Source organism: Bactrocera oleae, chromosome 4 (genome assembly GCF_042242935.1).
Source record: "Bactrocera oleae isolate idBacOlea1 chromosome 4, idBacOlea1, whole genome shotgun sequence".
NCBI lineage: Eukaryota > Metazoa > Arthropoda > Insecta > Diptera > Tephritidae > Bactrocera > Bactrocera oleae.
This window is the reverse complement of record NC_091538.1, coordinates 5253218-5267583: the sequence shown is the minus strand read 5'-3', so window position 1 is coordinate 5267583 and position 14366 is coordinate 5253218. Positions and strand designations below refer to the sequence as shown.

Here is a 14366-nt window from a genome sequence, read left to right as displayed (position 1 = left end):
AGAGTCGGCGGCGCGTACGGAACTAAAGTGTTGTGGTGCAAATTAGAAGGAACAAAAATAAAAACAACAAAACAATCAAGAAATAATAATTAAATAAAATAAACGTGCGCGCACACATCGATGTAATAAACGGGCGAAAATTGTAGCAGCAAGGATAAACGCCTGAAAGTGTGCTTAAGTAGTGCTGCTGTGTGAGCCGATTATCAAAACAAATACATACACATACACCAGCTTACGGAGGCGAACAGCCGAAGCGAATCGAGTGAGTGAGCGCAAGCTACATAAGTGGACGACTGCTGAGCAACGAGCTCAGCTGAATATTATTTATATTTATATACACATACACACACACACACACATTTGTGCTACTGGAGGGAGGTTAGGCTGGCCAAGTGCACTTTTGCTAGTTTGATGGCTTATTGTTGCTGTCTAGGGGTTGCTTGATATTTTCACGTCCTTCACAGTTTTCGTTTTGAACATTTATTTTTTCACTTTGCATGCATGTGTGTGTGTGTGTGCTTGCACTCGTTTATCGCACGTTGTACGCCACGGAGTTGCGCTGTTGTGCCTTAGCCGCCGTAGCGCTCAACGGTCCACGGTACAACAATCTTGGTGCGTCACTTTTGACGACTCGCCCGCGTTTAGTAGGACACAGAGGAGTTGAGCGTCAAGACGCGCGTCAAACCGGTTATATACAGGACAGGTGTGTGGCAAATGCACAAATTTGGCTTAACAAACGCGAGTGTGCTCGAGTATAATTGATTTATTACAAATTTGGAGTTGCACACATACACACACACACACTCACACAAACCAGAGTTGGAATATTATTGATCTGTAAATTAGTTTCGTATAAATTTTGTGTAGTTCTGTTATGTATCAATTTGTGTGTGTTCTTCCACAAGCATACATTTAGGCTGTTTTTGAAGCATACATTTAGGCTTTATTTGTTTGATTATTTGCTGTGAGTTTTACGCACCTATAATATATACATATATATAAATATGTAGGGGGTTGAGTGTCTGGTGCCGATTAAGTAGCTGCCATGTGCCGGCGTTTAGGCAGGAGGTTGCGCGCATGCAAACATATATTTATATGTATGTATGAATGTGAGCTTTGTGAAAATTGGGCATAGTAAAAGTTGAGTACCTTGGTAGAGTGGTTAAACTACTACTAGTTAAAAACATATTTTTTCTATAATTTACTTTTCAGATTTGCTGCAGATCAGTGTTTAGGATAGGGATTAGGATTAGCCAAAATATAACTAATACACGTGGAAAATCTTTTTTTTACAAAAACGACTATAACTTTTGTACTATTTAAGATAAAAATTTGTATATTGTGGGTTTTTGTAGAGCATAAAAAACAACTAACTTAGAGGTTTTTCAAATAAAAAAATAGATTTGAAAAGTGAAATCAAAATATGCAGTTTATGAACTTAATTTTCATTTACCGTGTTCATTTCATTACACGCTCATTTGTTAGTGGATTGAGGTGTGTTTTCCACCAAATCGATTCAAAGGTTAGGTGAGGCAGGTTAGAAGCTAAAAGACTACATACGTACATATATAGATAAGGAATCGAGGTAATACGTAAGCAAAGTCAGCATGTGTTGTTAATTTTGATATCCCGTACATGTAAGCCACATTTTTCCCGAATTCTAATACAAAGCTTCCTTACCAATGCTAGAAATCGAAACATAATGTACTCAGCGCCTGTGGTTATGCTACGATTTTTTCCCGTTAACACAATTTTCTTAAATACTTTACATTACAAGCATACAAGGTTTATGGTAAAGCACGTATTTTTCACACAAATACGAGTACCTCTAAAATTAGCAAAGGTATGACTAAAATATAGTGAGCAGCGCCTGAGTGTATGCTATGCTTTTTAGCTTTCTTTCTTGTTCAATTACAATATACTTTTCGGCTAGGTGGAAATTATTCTACAGAACTGAAATTCAGAATTTGAGGTTATAACTGGATCCAAAAAAATATTGTTAATCTTATGGCGACTTTAATCTAACATTACATATACTTTTTCGAGTTGATGCACTAATTAAACAATTATTATATGTACAAGCATGTTTTTGGGAGCATACAAATCTTATGATTAAGAAATAGTGAAATCAACGGGTACAGAAAACATTACTGAAGTAATTTCGAGTATTGGTGTCGAGTTGACAGTCCTTGGCCGGATAAAAACCGGTGTTCGTTCCGGTTACTTAGATCCGACTGTCGTATGAAAGACGGTTTAGACGCTCAACCATTGCGCTTGGATTATACTTGGGAGAAATATAGTCGAAACATAAAAACTAATGTCGAACGAGTACAAAATTAAGAGAGAGTGTCAAAATCTCTCGAAACGAAGGTCTATATATGATTTTTAAATATTTTTTATTGTTTGTGCCAATTTCAGCTACTAACGTGGTTTTTAGGCGCCAACAAATATGAGCCAGAAAAGCAGTGCACGCTTAAAGTTGAAGCGTCGTTCCGGTGAGCAATGGGTATCCACCAATCGCGTACTCAACAGCATATCGGGCTCAAAGAAAGCTTGCAGTATCGGACGTAATCCTAACTTCGATACAGACGAAACGAAACTGCTCATACAATTGTGGGGTGATCCGAAAGTGCAGCGCACACTTATTATAGCGCACAAAAAGCATGCGGTGCTCTGCGATCTCGCCGCAAAGATGCAGCAATACGGTTACTATCGCTCGCCGGAAGAGATAAGCACACGTGTCAAGAATCTTAAATGTTTTTACAATCGTTTGAAGAAAGAAATCGAATCGGGCTTGGCATCGGCGGCTGAGCCCACCTGGAAGCATTATGCGGAAATGGATGCAATTATGAAGCGGCCAATCTTTAGTGTGCGACCAAATGAGGTGCCACCACCTTCGCTCAAATATCAGTTGGAGAAAGCGCGTGAGGAGCGCGAGGAGCGTAGACAGAAAATTTTGGATGAAGGTAAAGCGTAGCCGGTGATAATTTTTATGCAAAGACCTTTTTAAATGATCTATATTCTTATAGGCGGTACTGTGTCTGAAAGTGATGACGGACTGGATGAGTTGGTGGCGTTGAGTAATGGAAATGCCACGAAACACGACATTGACGATGGCATAATACCCGATGTGGAGGTGGATATTAACGATGAGGCTTTTGCGGCCATTGCTAGTGCGGCGGAGAAGACCGTTAAGCCGCTGTCAGCAACCAAACGACGCAAGATATCGAAGGCCAGCGACGGCAGTATGGAGTTGTGTAATGAATATGGGGAGGAGCATATCGCCGACACGCGAAGCACCGATAGCAATGATATGGGAGAAGTGCAAATTAAGGAGGAAAATGACAGCATGGATAGCGAAGAGTTTCCCTTGTGCAAAGCTGTTAAACGTAAATCGACGGATGGTGAAAAGTCTAAACTAAGTCAGCTACAAAAGCAGAACGCCGAGGCGACCACCACTGCGGCTAGCACACTAATCAAAGAGGAACCCATCGATGTGGATGCCGAGGAAGAAAACGGGGTCATTGCAACGCAAAAAACCGCTATGCCCACACTAATCGAACGTTTGGGCGACAACTCGTCGAACATTATTATACCCGTCTCAAGTCCCATGACAATTGTTTCCAGCGCAACCAACGCGTCTAAAGCATCAACCACAACCACGTCCAGTCTACAAACGACGCCGCAGGGCAAAATCTCTTTGGTACCCACAAACTTCCTTATGCAACCCAAGCCAACAACATCAACAACACCAAACGCCACGACACCCATAGCACCAGCGCCAGCACCAGCGCCACTGATGCCACTTCATCAGTCACAAATTCAACTGTTGCCGAATGCATTAAATGCCAGCGGCACATTGCAGCCCGGACGCATTTTGCTCAGCGGTACCACGGGTGTAGGCGGCGCACAGGGTACGCCTACCAGTGCAGGCTTTGTGGCTACCGGTCCGGGTGGCATGAAGCTACTGCTGGTCAATGCTGATCAGGCGGCGGCACAAATGGGTGCCACAAACACGACTTTGAGTAAGACCTTGTTGCCGCAATTAAATGCTGCTTTACTACAACAGCAGCAACAACAACAAAAGCAACAGCAACAACAGCAGGCGCAGCAACAACAGCAATTGCAACAGCAGCAGCAGCAGCAACAGCAACAGGAGCAGCAGGCACAGCAGCTACAAAAGGAACAACAACAGAAACAGCAACAACTACTCAAGAAAGTCGAGGAAGCCAAAGCCAAGGCCGCCAATAAGCGCCAGCAAAAGCAGCTGCACGACAAGCAGCGACGCGAGGAATTGCTATCGCGCAAGGAGGCAGCTAGCATGCGTATACTGTTGCGTCACGTATACAATGCACAAACGGAGAACAATGAAATACAGCAGCAGCGGTTGGCGCTGGAACGTGAGCGCTTGGATTTCGAGCGTTCTGCTGTAGAACGTTTCTTTGCCGAACTACCGAAACTATTCACACAACAGCAGCAGCAACAACAACAGCAGACGCAAGTGCTGCAACAGCAACAACAACAAGTTGCTGCCGCAATGCAGGCACACACACAACAAATGCGTCTTAATCCACCAAAATTGGTCTTCACGACCGCAGTGCCGGGCGGCACAAGCATAGCGGGCGTGACTGGCGGTACGACCATACTGACACCGACAAAGCTGGCGACCAACGCTTTGCCCAAACTGGCGCCGGCACCAACGGCGGTCATAGCACAAACTCCGCTCACCGTGACGGTGCCAGCTGCCGAGGTGACTACGAATGCGCAAAGCGTTGATGCACAGCTAGTGACACCGAAAACGGAGCGGGAGGACTGAGGTGCTTTTAATGCGCATACGAAAAATACTCACGCTCTCCAAATAAAGTGCAACAAACGTTAGTGAAATTTTTTTAAAACAAAAAAATTAATGTCGAGGACATAAAAAGTGCACAAATTTGCAATTTGTGTATTATTAAATAAAATTTACAGTGATGTGTATGAAAAATATGCGCATATTGATATTTGAAAGCCTGAAAATGCTACAAATGTAATTTGAACACACAGGCGGAATTAGTATTAATAATATTGGGCGCAAAATTGAAAATTGTACGTATATACATATGCATACATATGCATGTATTAATAAATATATGAATTAAAAATGCATAGCAATTATTTGCAAAAATTATATGTATATTTGCACACTATAAATTTGTTTAACAATTGCAATTTCAATACTCATTTAATTGCTTTTTGTTCGAAAAATATTAATTTATATATTTTTGCAATAAATTAACAATGTATTACCTAAAATTGATATTTTTTTTAGTAATTTATAAAATTTGTAAAATATTTCATAAATTAGTTATAATTTCTTAGGCAAACTTTCAAATAATTTATATTTTTTATGTGCATAAAATCGTAAGTGCGTAAAATTTTAATTTATAAATATATCTTTTAACAGATAGCAAACTATGAAAGCAGAAATTTATATTTTAAACTATATTACAGTAGTTTTAATATTAAATTAAAAAATATAATGCATTTTTACACGTCTTTTGTTGCCTAACAATTGGAAATATTGTGCAATTGGTCTACTAATCATTATGAAAGTCAATGACTTAATAATATAATTTTAAGCATATAATTTCACAATATCTATATTCGTAAACTACGTTTAATACCGTTCACATTATTGCTATGTGGTGTTTCAGTTAATTGTCTTAAATACAATTTTTCTTTGTAATTTTTTTGCAAATTTGTAAAATGCAAAAATGTATGTATTATAGCAATACAAAATAAAAAGCAGCTCTACTATTTTAACAATTTGCATTCGTCAAAGAAACAATAAACTTTATGAACAATATACTCATTCTATATATATATATATATAGTCTATAATTATTTTCTTTCACTAACATTTCACTACTAAATTATGTTAGACGCTAATCACACAATTTTACAACTGGCTTAGCTGAATATTGATGTGCGTTTGGATTTGCTGAAAAGTCTGCTTCTTTTAAAGTACGTATGTATGTATGATGTATCAAAATGTTTTCGTCTTAAAATTGTGCATAGCTCTGCATTTTTCACTTAATTAACCTATGATTTCCCTAATACCCTGTATGCCTTGTTTGTTTATCTTGTATTATAGTAGGTATTGATCTCACGCTCCATATCACGTATTTCCATAATATCAGTTTTGAGTCGTTGTTTTAATATCTCACGGAAAATCGCCTCACGATCAGCGCTGTCACTGATGCCCATCCTTTGCAGTGAATAATCATTGATGCGAAGCAGAGCACGGCCGGTAATTTCATGCTGAAAATGAAAGCCATTTATTTATTGGTAAAGTATCAACCATATGCAAATAAAGTTTGTACAAAACACTGTTGTAGTAAAATGAAAACCAATCTATTCATTTTGATTTTTACAATTAAAAATTAATTGTCATTGCTTCACTCACATATAATAAACTTGTTTAATCAAATCCAAGCGTGAATGCAGTCATTAGCTACTATTATAAAGCAAAAAGTCCGTACAAGGTGTCAAAATAGTTTAACATATTAAAACGGAAACGATTAAGGATTGGAAGTAATATAAGCGGAATAAACAGCGCAATGACAGCCAGAATAGCAAGCGTTTGTCAACAGAGCGTCGACTTTAAGTAAGTTTAACTCTTTAATTGTTCCTAGTAATCTTTAAATTATAATATGTACCTTTGAAAAGAGCTCGAGATATTGTTGATACTCTCCACAGTGGCGCATATACCATTTCCTTACATCGGTTACCGACCATAGACATACCGACTTGGGTCGTGCTGTCTTCATGCGCGGCCGGGTGCTTTGTGTTGTTTCCTCAACCATAGCACTAATCAGTTTTGCTGTACGGAGGTCTTTGCAGTAATTTTTTGATTAAAAAATGTTTTTTTTTTGTATTGTCGTTATCGATAATTATTTAGCATTTTGCTGTAGTACTATTATTTTTAACAATGAATTTTGCGAAAACTAAAAAATGGTATATTAGGATAAATTTGACAGCTACATGTCTGGAGGATTCCAAAAACAAAACAATACAAGCAGTGTTGCAAAGCATAAAAATTCTAAGCATTTAGTAAAATTTTCGCAGGTAGTTTATTTTTGTGTTAATACAATGCAATACTTATTTTAATAATAATGATACGATCTATTTTGTAATATGTTTCTGTTTTTATGGTTATTTTAAAAATAGCAACATTTTAATTATAATTAACCTTCTGAAACCGCCTTCGTAATTCCTCAATTTTGTTTTGATGGGCAGCACTTCGCTCAGCAGTTGGCTGCGTTGCTGCATGACTGGCGGTTCGTGAACTGTCATTGTTTTGCCACTCCGACCAAAGCGAAAAACGAAAAAGTCATTTTCAACTAATTCTCAACAGAGTTTTCAGACATTTTATCTCGATATTTCCAATAAATAAATTGTCAAAAGCGATTAATACAGAGCAAATACATCGAGTACGCATAAAACTACAACTAATATTTGGGTGTATTGTAATAACTTATTTGCAGCAGCAGAAAAATGGCCGGAGCAACGTTGTTTGAACGCGCTCAAGCCCTTACAAGCGTGAATCGGGAAGAGGGTATTACTTTATTAAATAAAATTGTACGTGAACAAGAGGTAGCTGAAAACGATGAGGAGCTAATTCGTTTAAAGGAGCAGGGCATCCTGCAACTTGGCGAGCTATACAAGCAGGAAGGCAAGGCCAAGGAATTGGCTGATTTGATCAAGGTGACGCGACCGTTTCTCAGCTTGATAAGTAAAGCAAAGGCTGCCAAAATGGTGCGCACGCTAGTTGATATGTTTTTAGACATGGATGCTGGCACTGGTATAGAGGTGTGTTTATAAACCTATATATAATGTAATTTATATGTTAAACTTCATTGTGAAAATAATACTTATCTTTAGGTGCAATTATGTAAAGACTGCATTGAATGGGCAAAACAAGAAAAACGCACATTCTTACGTCAGTCATTGGAGGCGCGTCTGATTGCGCTATTTTTCGATACCGGTCTATATACAGATGCATTGGCACTCGGCTCGCAATTGCTACGTGAATTAAAGAAATTGGATGACAAGAACCTTTTGGTTGAGGTGCAATTGCTGGAGAGTAAAACTTATCATGCACTTAGCAATTTACCGAAAGCAAGAGCGGCACTAACATCTGCACGCACAACTGCCAATGCGATATACTGTCCGCCAAAGGTTCAGGGTGCTCTCGATTTGCAATCCGGTATTTTACACGCCGCCGATGAGCGTGATTTTAAAACAGCTTTCTCCTACTTCTACGAAGCGTTCGAGAGCTTCGATAGTGTGGATAATGCGAAAGCTTTAACAGGTTTAAAATACATGTTGTTGTGTAAAATTATGTTGGGTCAATCCGAAGATGTGAATCAGATTGTGAGCGGTAAATTGGTAAGCCTAAAAAATTAATGCACTTGTAATTTCGTTTGCTTTGCATATTTTTTTTACATTACTACTAATTATGCAGGCAATCACTTACTCAGGACGTGACATTGACGCCATGAAGGCTGTCGCTGAAGCTTCACACAAACGTTCACTTGCCGATTTCCAGGAAGCTTTGAAAGACTATAAAAAGGAATTGTCCGAGGATGTAATTGTAAAAGCGCATTTGGGCACGCTGTATGACACTATGTTGGAGCAGAATTTGTGCCGCATCATTGAACCATATTCGAGAGTCCAGGTATGCAGTTAATCAAAAGTACTCGTAACAATATTTACAACTTATCGTTTCATTTTTAAAGGTTTCTCATGTTGCCGAATGCATTAAATTGCCCATGCCACAAGTCGAGAAGAAATTATCGCAAATGATTCTGGACAAAAAATTCAGCGGCATTTTGGATCAAGGCGAAGGTGTACTTATCGTTTTTGAAGAGACACCCGTGGATAAAACCTACGAACGTGTTTTGGAGACTATACACAGCATGGGCAAAGTAGTGGACACACTTTACCAGAAGGCCAAGAAGTTGTCATAGATAGACAAACCGTTTCTAATCAATATATAATAATAAAAAAAAAAAATTTAAAGTAATTTTTCTCATTTTATAAAAAAAAAAATTTCTGTTAAATTTATATTGTATTATTGGCCCTAGCAACATAATTGCAATCAAGCTCATTGTAATTGTATACCGCACACTCAACCAAACCGTTTAACAACCGTTGCTTCTATACGAATTGGTGACAGAATTGAACGTAGTTAAAGCAGCAAGTTTGTACTTGTAGTATAAAAGTAATAGTGCAAATCTCAAAAAAATACCGTAAACGATTTATATAAAATATTTGCTAGTTTTTTGTATGCAAGATAGGCGGATCAACAAAATATATATTTACTTAATAAAAAAAAAGAGAATAACTTAAAATGTTTGCTGCGCATGATTGGCACACATTTATTGTATTCGATTTAGCCACTAACACATTTGTAACAACAACAAAAACAAAAATGCAAATCATTGCTGTTTATTAGCAAAACGAAAATGAGTAAAATTTCGAGCGATAACTTATATTCCTGCAATAAAACAGAATTAAGCGAATTCTCTCTTATTATACATTGCTTTAGATTAATAATTTTTTGTTAATAAGTTTTGTTTATTTTTGTTTCATTCTGCTGCAACACTGAAATTATATCGTTAGTTAAACAATAAAATGACTTTCTTTAAACAAAATGCTTACAAATAATTTCTATTCAATATAAATATTTTTCTTTTTAACGGCGGAAAAATAAATGCAATAAAACTATAGAAGTGTTTTGATTAAACTTTTTACACGCTATTCCGTTTGGGCTGACGGCAACGAAATTTGCATCCTGGATCTCCGTTAGATGACTTCGAAGGCACTACCTAGCTTGCTCACCACCAGCAGGACCTAGATAACCTCTAAAACTATTATGTAACAGCTTTTTAACGTATTCAAAAATACTAGGGAGCACTATTTTAAGACCAAGAGACATTACCTTTGTTGCTGTTGTAATGACTACTACAGTCTTTGGCCGCATAAAAATCCGGGCTCAACTTACGCCTTGTAAATTCAGGATAAGTATACTGTTAAATAATTCGGCTACAGTTCTGCGCTCTGTTTATCACATGGTACGGCGGGTTTATCATATTACGGTATACAAATAATAATGATTAATTTGAAAAAATATTTCGGGGGTTTTGCGAAATTTCCACATAAAAATAACACAAAAATAATTGTGCGGAAAATATTAATTAAAGAGTCAGAAAAGTTGATAACAAATTCTTCTGAATAAGTAATATGCAAAACACAAGCCAAACGAACGTGTAAATACCCAAGACAAAAAATCAAAAAAAAAAAAAAAACACACTTCAGCATTCTTCAATTTCAAATATAGAGCTCGTAAATAAAACTGTTGCTAGAGTTCGCTGTGAGCAATGGGGTTCCCTGAGCGCCAGCAACGTAACAGTACAAACGACGATAAGCGCAGAAAAGTTCTGACGCGCGCTGCGCTATAAAAGCAATCGATCATGCTCAGACAGAACACATTCAAACTAAAGCTCAAACAGCGAAACACGCAGCAAGCGCAGCTTCAAAAACTACAACAACATGAAATTCTATGCAACCATCATGCTCGCTTTGGCGCTTTTTGGCGCACTCGTCGCCGCATATCCGCAATCGCTGGGTGGCTCGTTGAGTAGCAATCCGAACGGCGGTGCCGATGCAAGACTGGAATTGGCGAAGGGCATTGGTACACCGGACCACAATGTGATTGGCAAAGTATTCGCTGCGGGCAATACGAACGGCGGACCCGTTGCTACTGGTGGCGGCTTGGCTTACAACAAGTGAGTAGAGATTGTAATTATATTTTTTTAAAAAGAATTCTCAATAATTGTATTTATGCATTTGCTACGCAGTCATGGCTTGGGCGCTGCCATCTCGAAGACACACATACCCGGCGTACGCGACAGCTTCAGTCAGAGCGTCAATGCGAATCTATTCAATAATGGCGCGCATAGCGTGGATGCCAACGCCTTTGCCTCGCAGAACAAATTGGCGAATGGTTTCAAGTTCGAACGCAATGGCGCCGGCTTGGAGTATTCGCACATCAATGGTCATGGCGCCAGCTTGACCCACAGCAATATACCGAACTTCGGCAGACAATTGGAGTTGGGCGCTAAGGCGAATTTGTGGTCATCTCCCGATCGTAATACGCGCTTGGACTTGACTGGCAGCGGTTCGAAGTGGTTGAGTGGACCGCTGAGCGGACAGAAGGACTTCAGCGCCGGCTTGGGGTTGACTCATATGTTTGGCTAAACGCAAATGAAAATGCAGTGTGCGGTAGCAAGAGAAAGGGGAAAACTCATATGCTTCATGATTTGTTTAAAAAATATTTTTAAGTAATTGAAATCTAAAGTTTTAAAATTTATTGCGCGTTTGGAAAAATAATTTATTATCAAATAAAATTTAATACAAAAAGTAAACTTTAAAGTTTTCTTATTTAGTTTATGAAAGCATATACGACAGAAAATAAATCCTGACGAATAACGATTTAGAGCTTGTCATTCAAGTTGCAAAAAAGTTTGCATAAAAAGTGTATTTCTGGAAGTAACGAGTTTCCTACACAAATTAATCATCCCTTTACAAATGTTTCGAAAACTGAAGAACCTTCTGTTTGTAGCTCCATCTTGCCTTTTAGTCGGAAAGTAGTAGCTTTTAGAAACTTGTTCGATGTTCCTAATCAGCTACGGTAGCCATCTCTACAAGCTAGGACACAAGAACATTTACAGAATAGGTGATGCGCGGCCTGTGTGATTCCGAAGAACAAATTAAAAATATCCTAAAACCTAGCGATAATTACTTTTAAGTTTTAAGTAATACTATAACAGGCCCTTCAAATTTTAAAACAGCTTCATGAGAAAGAAACCCGTTTGCTTAGCTGTTAGTATAAAATATGGATTGGTTTTCTAACAGACTTATTTTGCTGTTTAAAGAATGCATTATTGAAAACTTGTCACTGTGAAAACATATTTCCATAACACTAAATTCTTATCTGGAACCACTTATGACTACTATAGGCTAGACAAGAGATCTGCAAACAGAAAACAAGACTTATCTATAGCCACAATAATGGTGAGCATAACTTGATTAATATTTGAAGATTGCATTTTTTACTAAATAGCAGTCTCGAAGTCTAGGCAATAGCTTAAGTCATAAAACAGTGCTCACAAAATTATATCAGGATTCCCTTTATATGTAAGTAATGCACCATTTATTATTATTTATAAAACTGTAGCTGAAGAAACAAAAGGTGGAATGAGAGTACTAAAAAAAATTTTTCAGAGAGATAAATAAATGCACCGACCATATTTATGCAGTTCTATCCTATAAAACAAAATAGCTTTCGCTGCAGAGCTAGAGGACAAAACCAACTTCGCCAATTTTTGAGTAAGACAAGGCTAAAGCCTGAATATAAGCCTCACGATAAACAGCCAGGCACTTACTCCTGCATTGTTCAGCCTTTACGAGACTGAGGTTGAAACCACTCGGCAGTCTTACCTTCGGCTAACCAATAGACATAGCCGAAACTGACATTAGTAATCTCAACAAATTTGAGATAGACTCAAAGCGCTTTGTCGATTTGTAAAGATCTTATCATCTATCTATCATTCTATAGGAGTCTTAGGTACCACAACGGACCGGTGTTTAAGCTAAAATAAATTTTATTTCCTTATCGTATCACAATGGGCCTCCTAAAGGCCTAGGTGTGTCGAAAGACAGCCACTCTGCCTAGCAAGTATTTATAAAAACACATTAATGAAATTTAGTTGCTTAACTTTTTATTCAATAAATATTTTTCAAGTTAACCACATAATTGTTTGCACCAAAGAATCTTATAATTAATCGGTGTTTCCAGCAGCAAAAGCACCAACAATCAAATTGTGGTTAGGATTGCCAATTGCCTTGGCAATGTCTAAGCGTGCATCGGCGCCACCACGTGGATTACTCGCCAACGAGCCGCCAACACCAACATCACGTGCCACACGCGCGAAGATGGGACGTGGTGGGGGTGTCGTTCGCGGATAGTAGATCAAAGTTTGTGCACCTGCTCGTTGTGGATGAGCTTCTACGTAGGCGCTGAATGTAACTGCAGCGACCAAGGCGAGCAAGTAGAGCTTCATTGTAATAACTTTTTTTGAAAATTGAGAATTTGCGAAGATTAGACTTGGGAGCTGATCACCGCTAGTTGATTGCTGTGTGTTAACTGATGCTTTGCTGGAATAGAATTGTTCGCATTTCGCTTATCTTTTAGATCTCGCGGCTTTTTGTTGTAGAGAAGATCCCCGAAATACGAAAGCTGTGAGCATACATCTACCATATATGTACGATTGTGCCCGCAGCTGTTAGTGTGTTGGTTGAGACGTGCTTGGCTTCTTATCTTTGTTTGAAAAAATTCTAACCTAAATATTTTCAATCTCTACCAAACATGAGATTGTTCTCTTACTTTTGTGCAAAATGTAGACGAAGCTACTACTATTGCCTTGAATAATAAGCGTTAACTTAAGACGACCTAGACTAAACGAAGGCTAATGAAATGTATGAATGAGATCAATTTTGAGCCATGTAATATTGTACGAGCACCTGATGGTTATTATAATATAGAAAATTTTATTAATTTATAACTTTATAACATTATAGTTATATAATAGATTAATGTCTACTTCTTTTCCTGCTTTCAGTTGTCTTGCTCAATGTTTGTTTTTTCTTTCCCGTACCATTTCACTTTATTAACCATTTAGGATAAATTACTGTTATGAGAAGTATAACATAAACTTGATCTTACCTCTCACTCGCTTTTATAAAAAATCCAGTTCGTTATTGGTTATAAAATAATTGAAGTTTTACTTAAGATATGACTGTCATCAGACGTAAATACTCATTCAAGTCTATTTAGAAACGAAATTTCGGTAGAAACCCAAAAGTGGTTTTGAAAGCATCTCGTAAAGTGAGAGGTGCACAAAAAGTTGGTCGGAAGATGATATAAGGTCGGGAGCTAAAATTTGAGTGCAGCAGATGGCGTTTATATGAGCGGAAACCACCGACCTTCATTTCTGTATGGGATAAAGTTGGAAGGAGTGGATTAAACGAACTGCGATTTTTTCTGGATGGTAGTTATCTTTTAGGCAACTTTTATTTAACTTGACTTATCAACAGAAATTAGAAACATATACATTATATTATATATTCAAGTTCTTACATTTAATTCACAAATTTGTTAAATGTTAACATTATTTTGTCATCATCATTTTAGATCAATAAATGAACGTGTATTCGTACGTATGTATATTCGCTAGCAAAATCTATATTTCGCAATCTTT

The 14366-nt window shown here is 37.8% G+C and overlaps 5 protein-coding genes across 8 annotated transcripts; 3 read left to right on the top strand and 2 right to left on the bottom strand.

Moving 5' to 3' along the window:
* The first annotated feature begins 9 nt into the window (after positions 1-9).
* LOC106626732 (uncharacterized) lies at positions 10-5178 on the top strand. 2 transcript variants are annotated; one of them, XM_036374632.2, is made up of 3 exons: positions 10-262; positions 2419-2966; positions 3030-5178. In XM_036374632.2, the coding sequence occupies exons 2-3, from the start codon at positions 2450-2452 to the stop codon at positions 4814-4816; spliced, it is 2304 nt and encodes a 767-aa protein (XP_036230525.2). In that variant the 5' UTR covers positions 10-262; positions 2419-2449; the 3' UTR covers positions 4817-5178. The 2 variants fall into 2 exon arrangements, with proteins under 2 accessions (XP_036230525.2, XP_036230526.2); XM_036374633.2 differs by lacking the exon at positions 10-262 and adding an exon at positions 287-703.
* An 886-nt stretch (positions 5179-6064) lies between these two features.
* On the bottom strand, positions 6065-7038 carry ave (Protein aveugle). The gene is made up of 2 exons (XM_014246754.3): positions 6699-7038; positions 6065-6300 (listed from the first exon to the last, which is right to left on the bottom strand). Exons 1-2 carry the CDS (start codon positions 6843-6845, stop codon positions 6118-6120), a joined length of 330 nt encoding a protein of 109 aa, XP_014102229.1. The 5' UTR covers positions 6846-7038; the 3' UTR covers positions 6065-6117.
* Positions 7039-7315: 277 nt separating this feature from the next.
* Positions 7316-9698, top strand: Rpn6 (regulatory particle non-ATPase 6). 3 transcript variants are annotated; one of them, XM_014246750.3, is made up of 5 exons: positions 7316-7472; positions 7527-7851; positions 7924-8430; positions 8507-8719; positions 8781-9698. In XM_014246750.3, exons 2-5 carry the CDS (start codon positions 7537-7539, stop codon positions 9009-9011), a joined length of 1266 nt encoding a protein of 421 aa, XP_014102225.1. In that variant the 5' UTR covers positions 7316-7472; positions 7527-7536; the 3' UTR covers positions 9012-9698. The 3 variants fall into 3 exon arrangements, with proteins under 3 accessions (XP_014102225.1, XP_014102226.1, XP_036230528.1); XM_014246751.3 differs by having other exon boundaries at positions 7323-7472; positions 7530-7851; XM_036374635.2 differs by having other exon boundaries at positions 7353-7371.
* An 822-nt stretch (positions 9699-10520) lies between these two features.
* LOC106626874 (attacin-B) lies at positions 10521-11471 on the top strand. The gene is made up of 2 exons (XM_014246752.3): positions 10521-10832; positions 10905-11471. Exons 1-2 carry the CDS (start codon positions 10597-10599, stop codon positions 11302-11304), a joined length of 636 nt encoding a protein of 211 aa, XP_014102227.1. The 5' UTR covers positions 10521-10596; the 3' UTR covers positions 11305-11471.
* A 1339-nt stretch (positions 11472-12810) lies between these two features.
* LOC106626800 (attacin-C) lies at positions 12811-13260 on the bottom strand. Its single transcript, XM_014246632.3, has one exon. It carries the CDS (start codon positions 13167-13169, stop codon positions 12888-12890), a length of 282 nt encoding a protein of 93 aa, XP_014102107.3. The 5' UTR covers positions 13170-13260; the 3' UTR covers positions 12811-12887.
* Between the last annotated feature and the right edge of the window lie 1106 nt (positions 13261-14366).

Coding starts and splice junctions, on each gene's coding strand:
- LOC106626732 (XM_036374632.2), top strand. CDS start 2,450: ATGAGCCAGAAAAGCAGTGCACGCTTAAAGTTGAAGCGTCGTTCCGGT. Junction 2,967..3,029: donor ACAGAAAATTTTGGATGAAG/GTAAAGCGTAGC, acceptor ATATTCTTATAG/GCGGTACTGTGTCTGAAAGT.
- ave (XM_014246754.3), bottom strand. CDS start 6,845: ATGGTTGAGGAAACAACACAAAGCACCCGGCCGCGCATGAAGACAGCA. Junction 6,301..6,698: donor ATCTCGAGCTCTTTTCAAAG/GTACATATTATA, acceptor TTTCATTTTCAG/CATGAAATTACCGGCCGTGC.
- Rpn6 (XM_014246750.3), top strand. CDS start 7,537: ATGGCCGGAGCAACGTTGTTTGAACGCGCTCAAGCCCTTACAAGCGTG. Junction 7,852..7,923: donor ATGCTGGCACTGGTATAGAG/GTGTGTTTATAA, acceptor ACTTATCTTTAG/GTGCAATTATGTAAAGACTG. Junction 8,720..8,780: donor AACCATATTCGAGAGTCCAG/GTATGCAGTTAA, acceptor TCATTTTTAAAG/GTTTCTCATGTTGCCGAATG.
- LOC106626874 (XM_014246752.3), top strand. CDS start 10,597: ATGAAATTCTATGCAACCATCATGCTCGCTTTGGCGCTTTTTGGCGCA. Junction 10,833..10,904: donor GGCGGCTTGGCTTACAACAA/GTGAGTAGAGAT, acceptor TTTGCTACGCAG/TCATGGCTTGGGCGCTGCCA.
- LOC106626800 (XM_014246632.3), bottom strand. CDS start 13,169: ATGAAGCTCTACTTGCTCGCCTTGGTCGCTGCAGTTACATTCAGCGCC.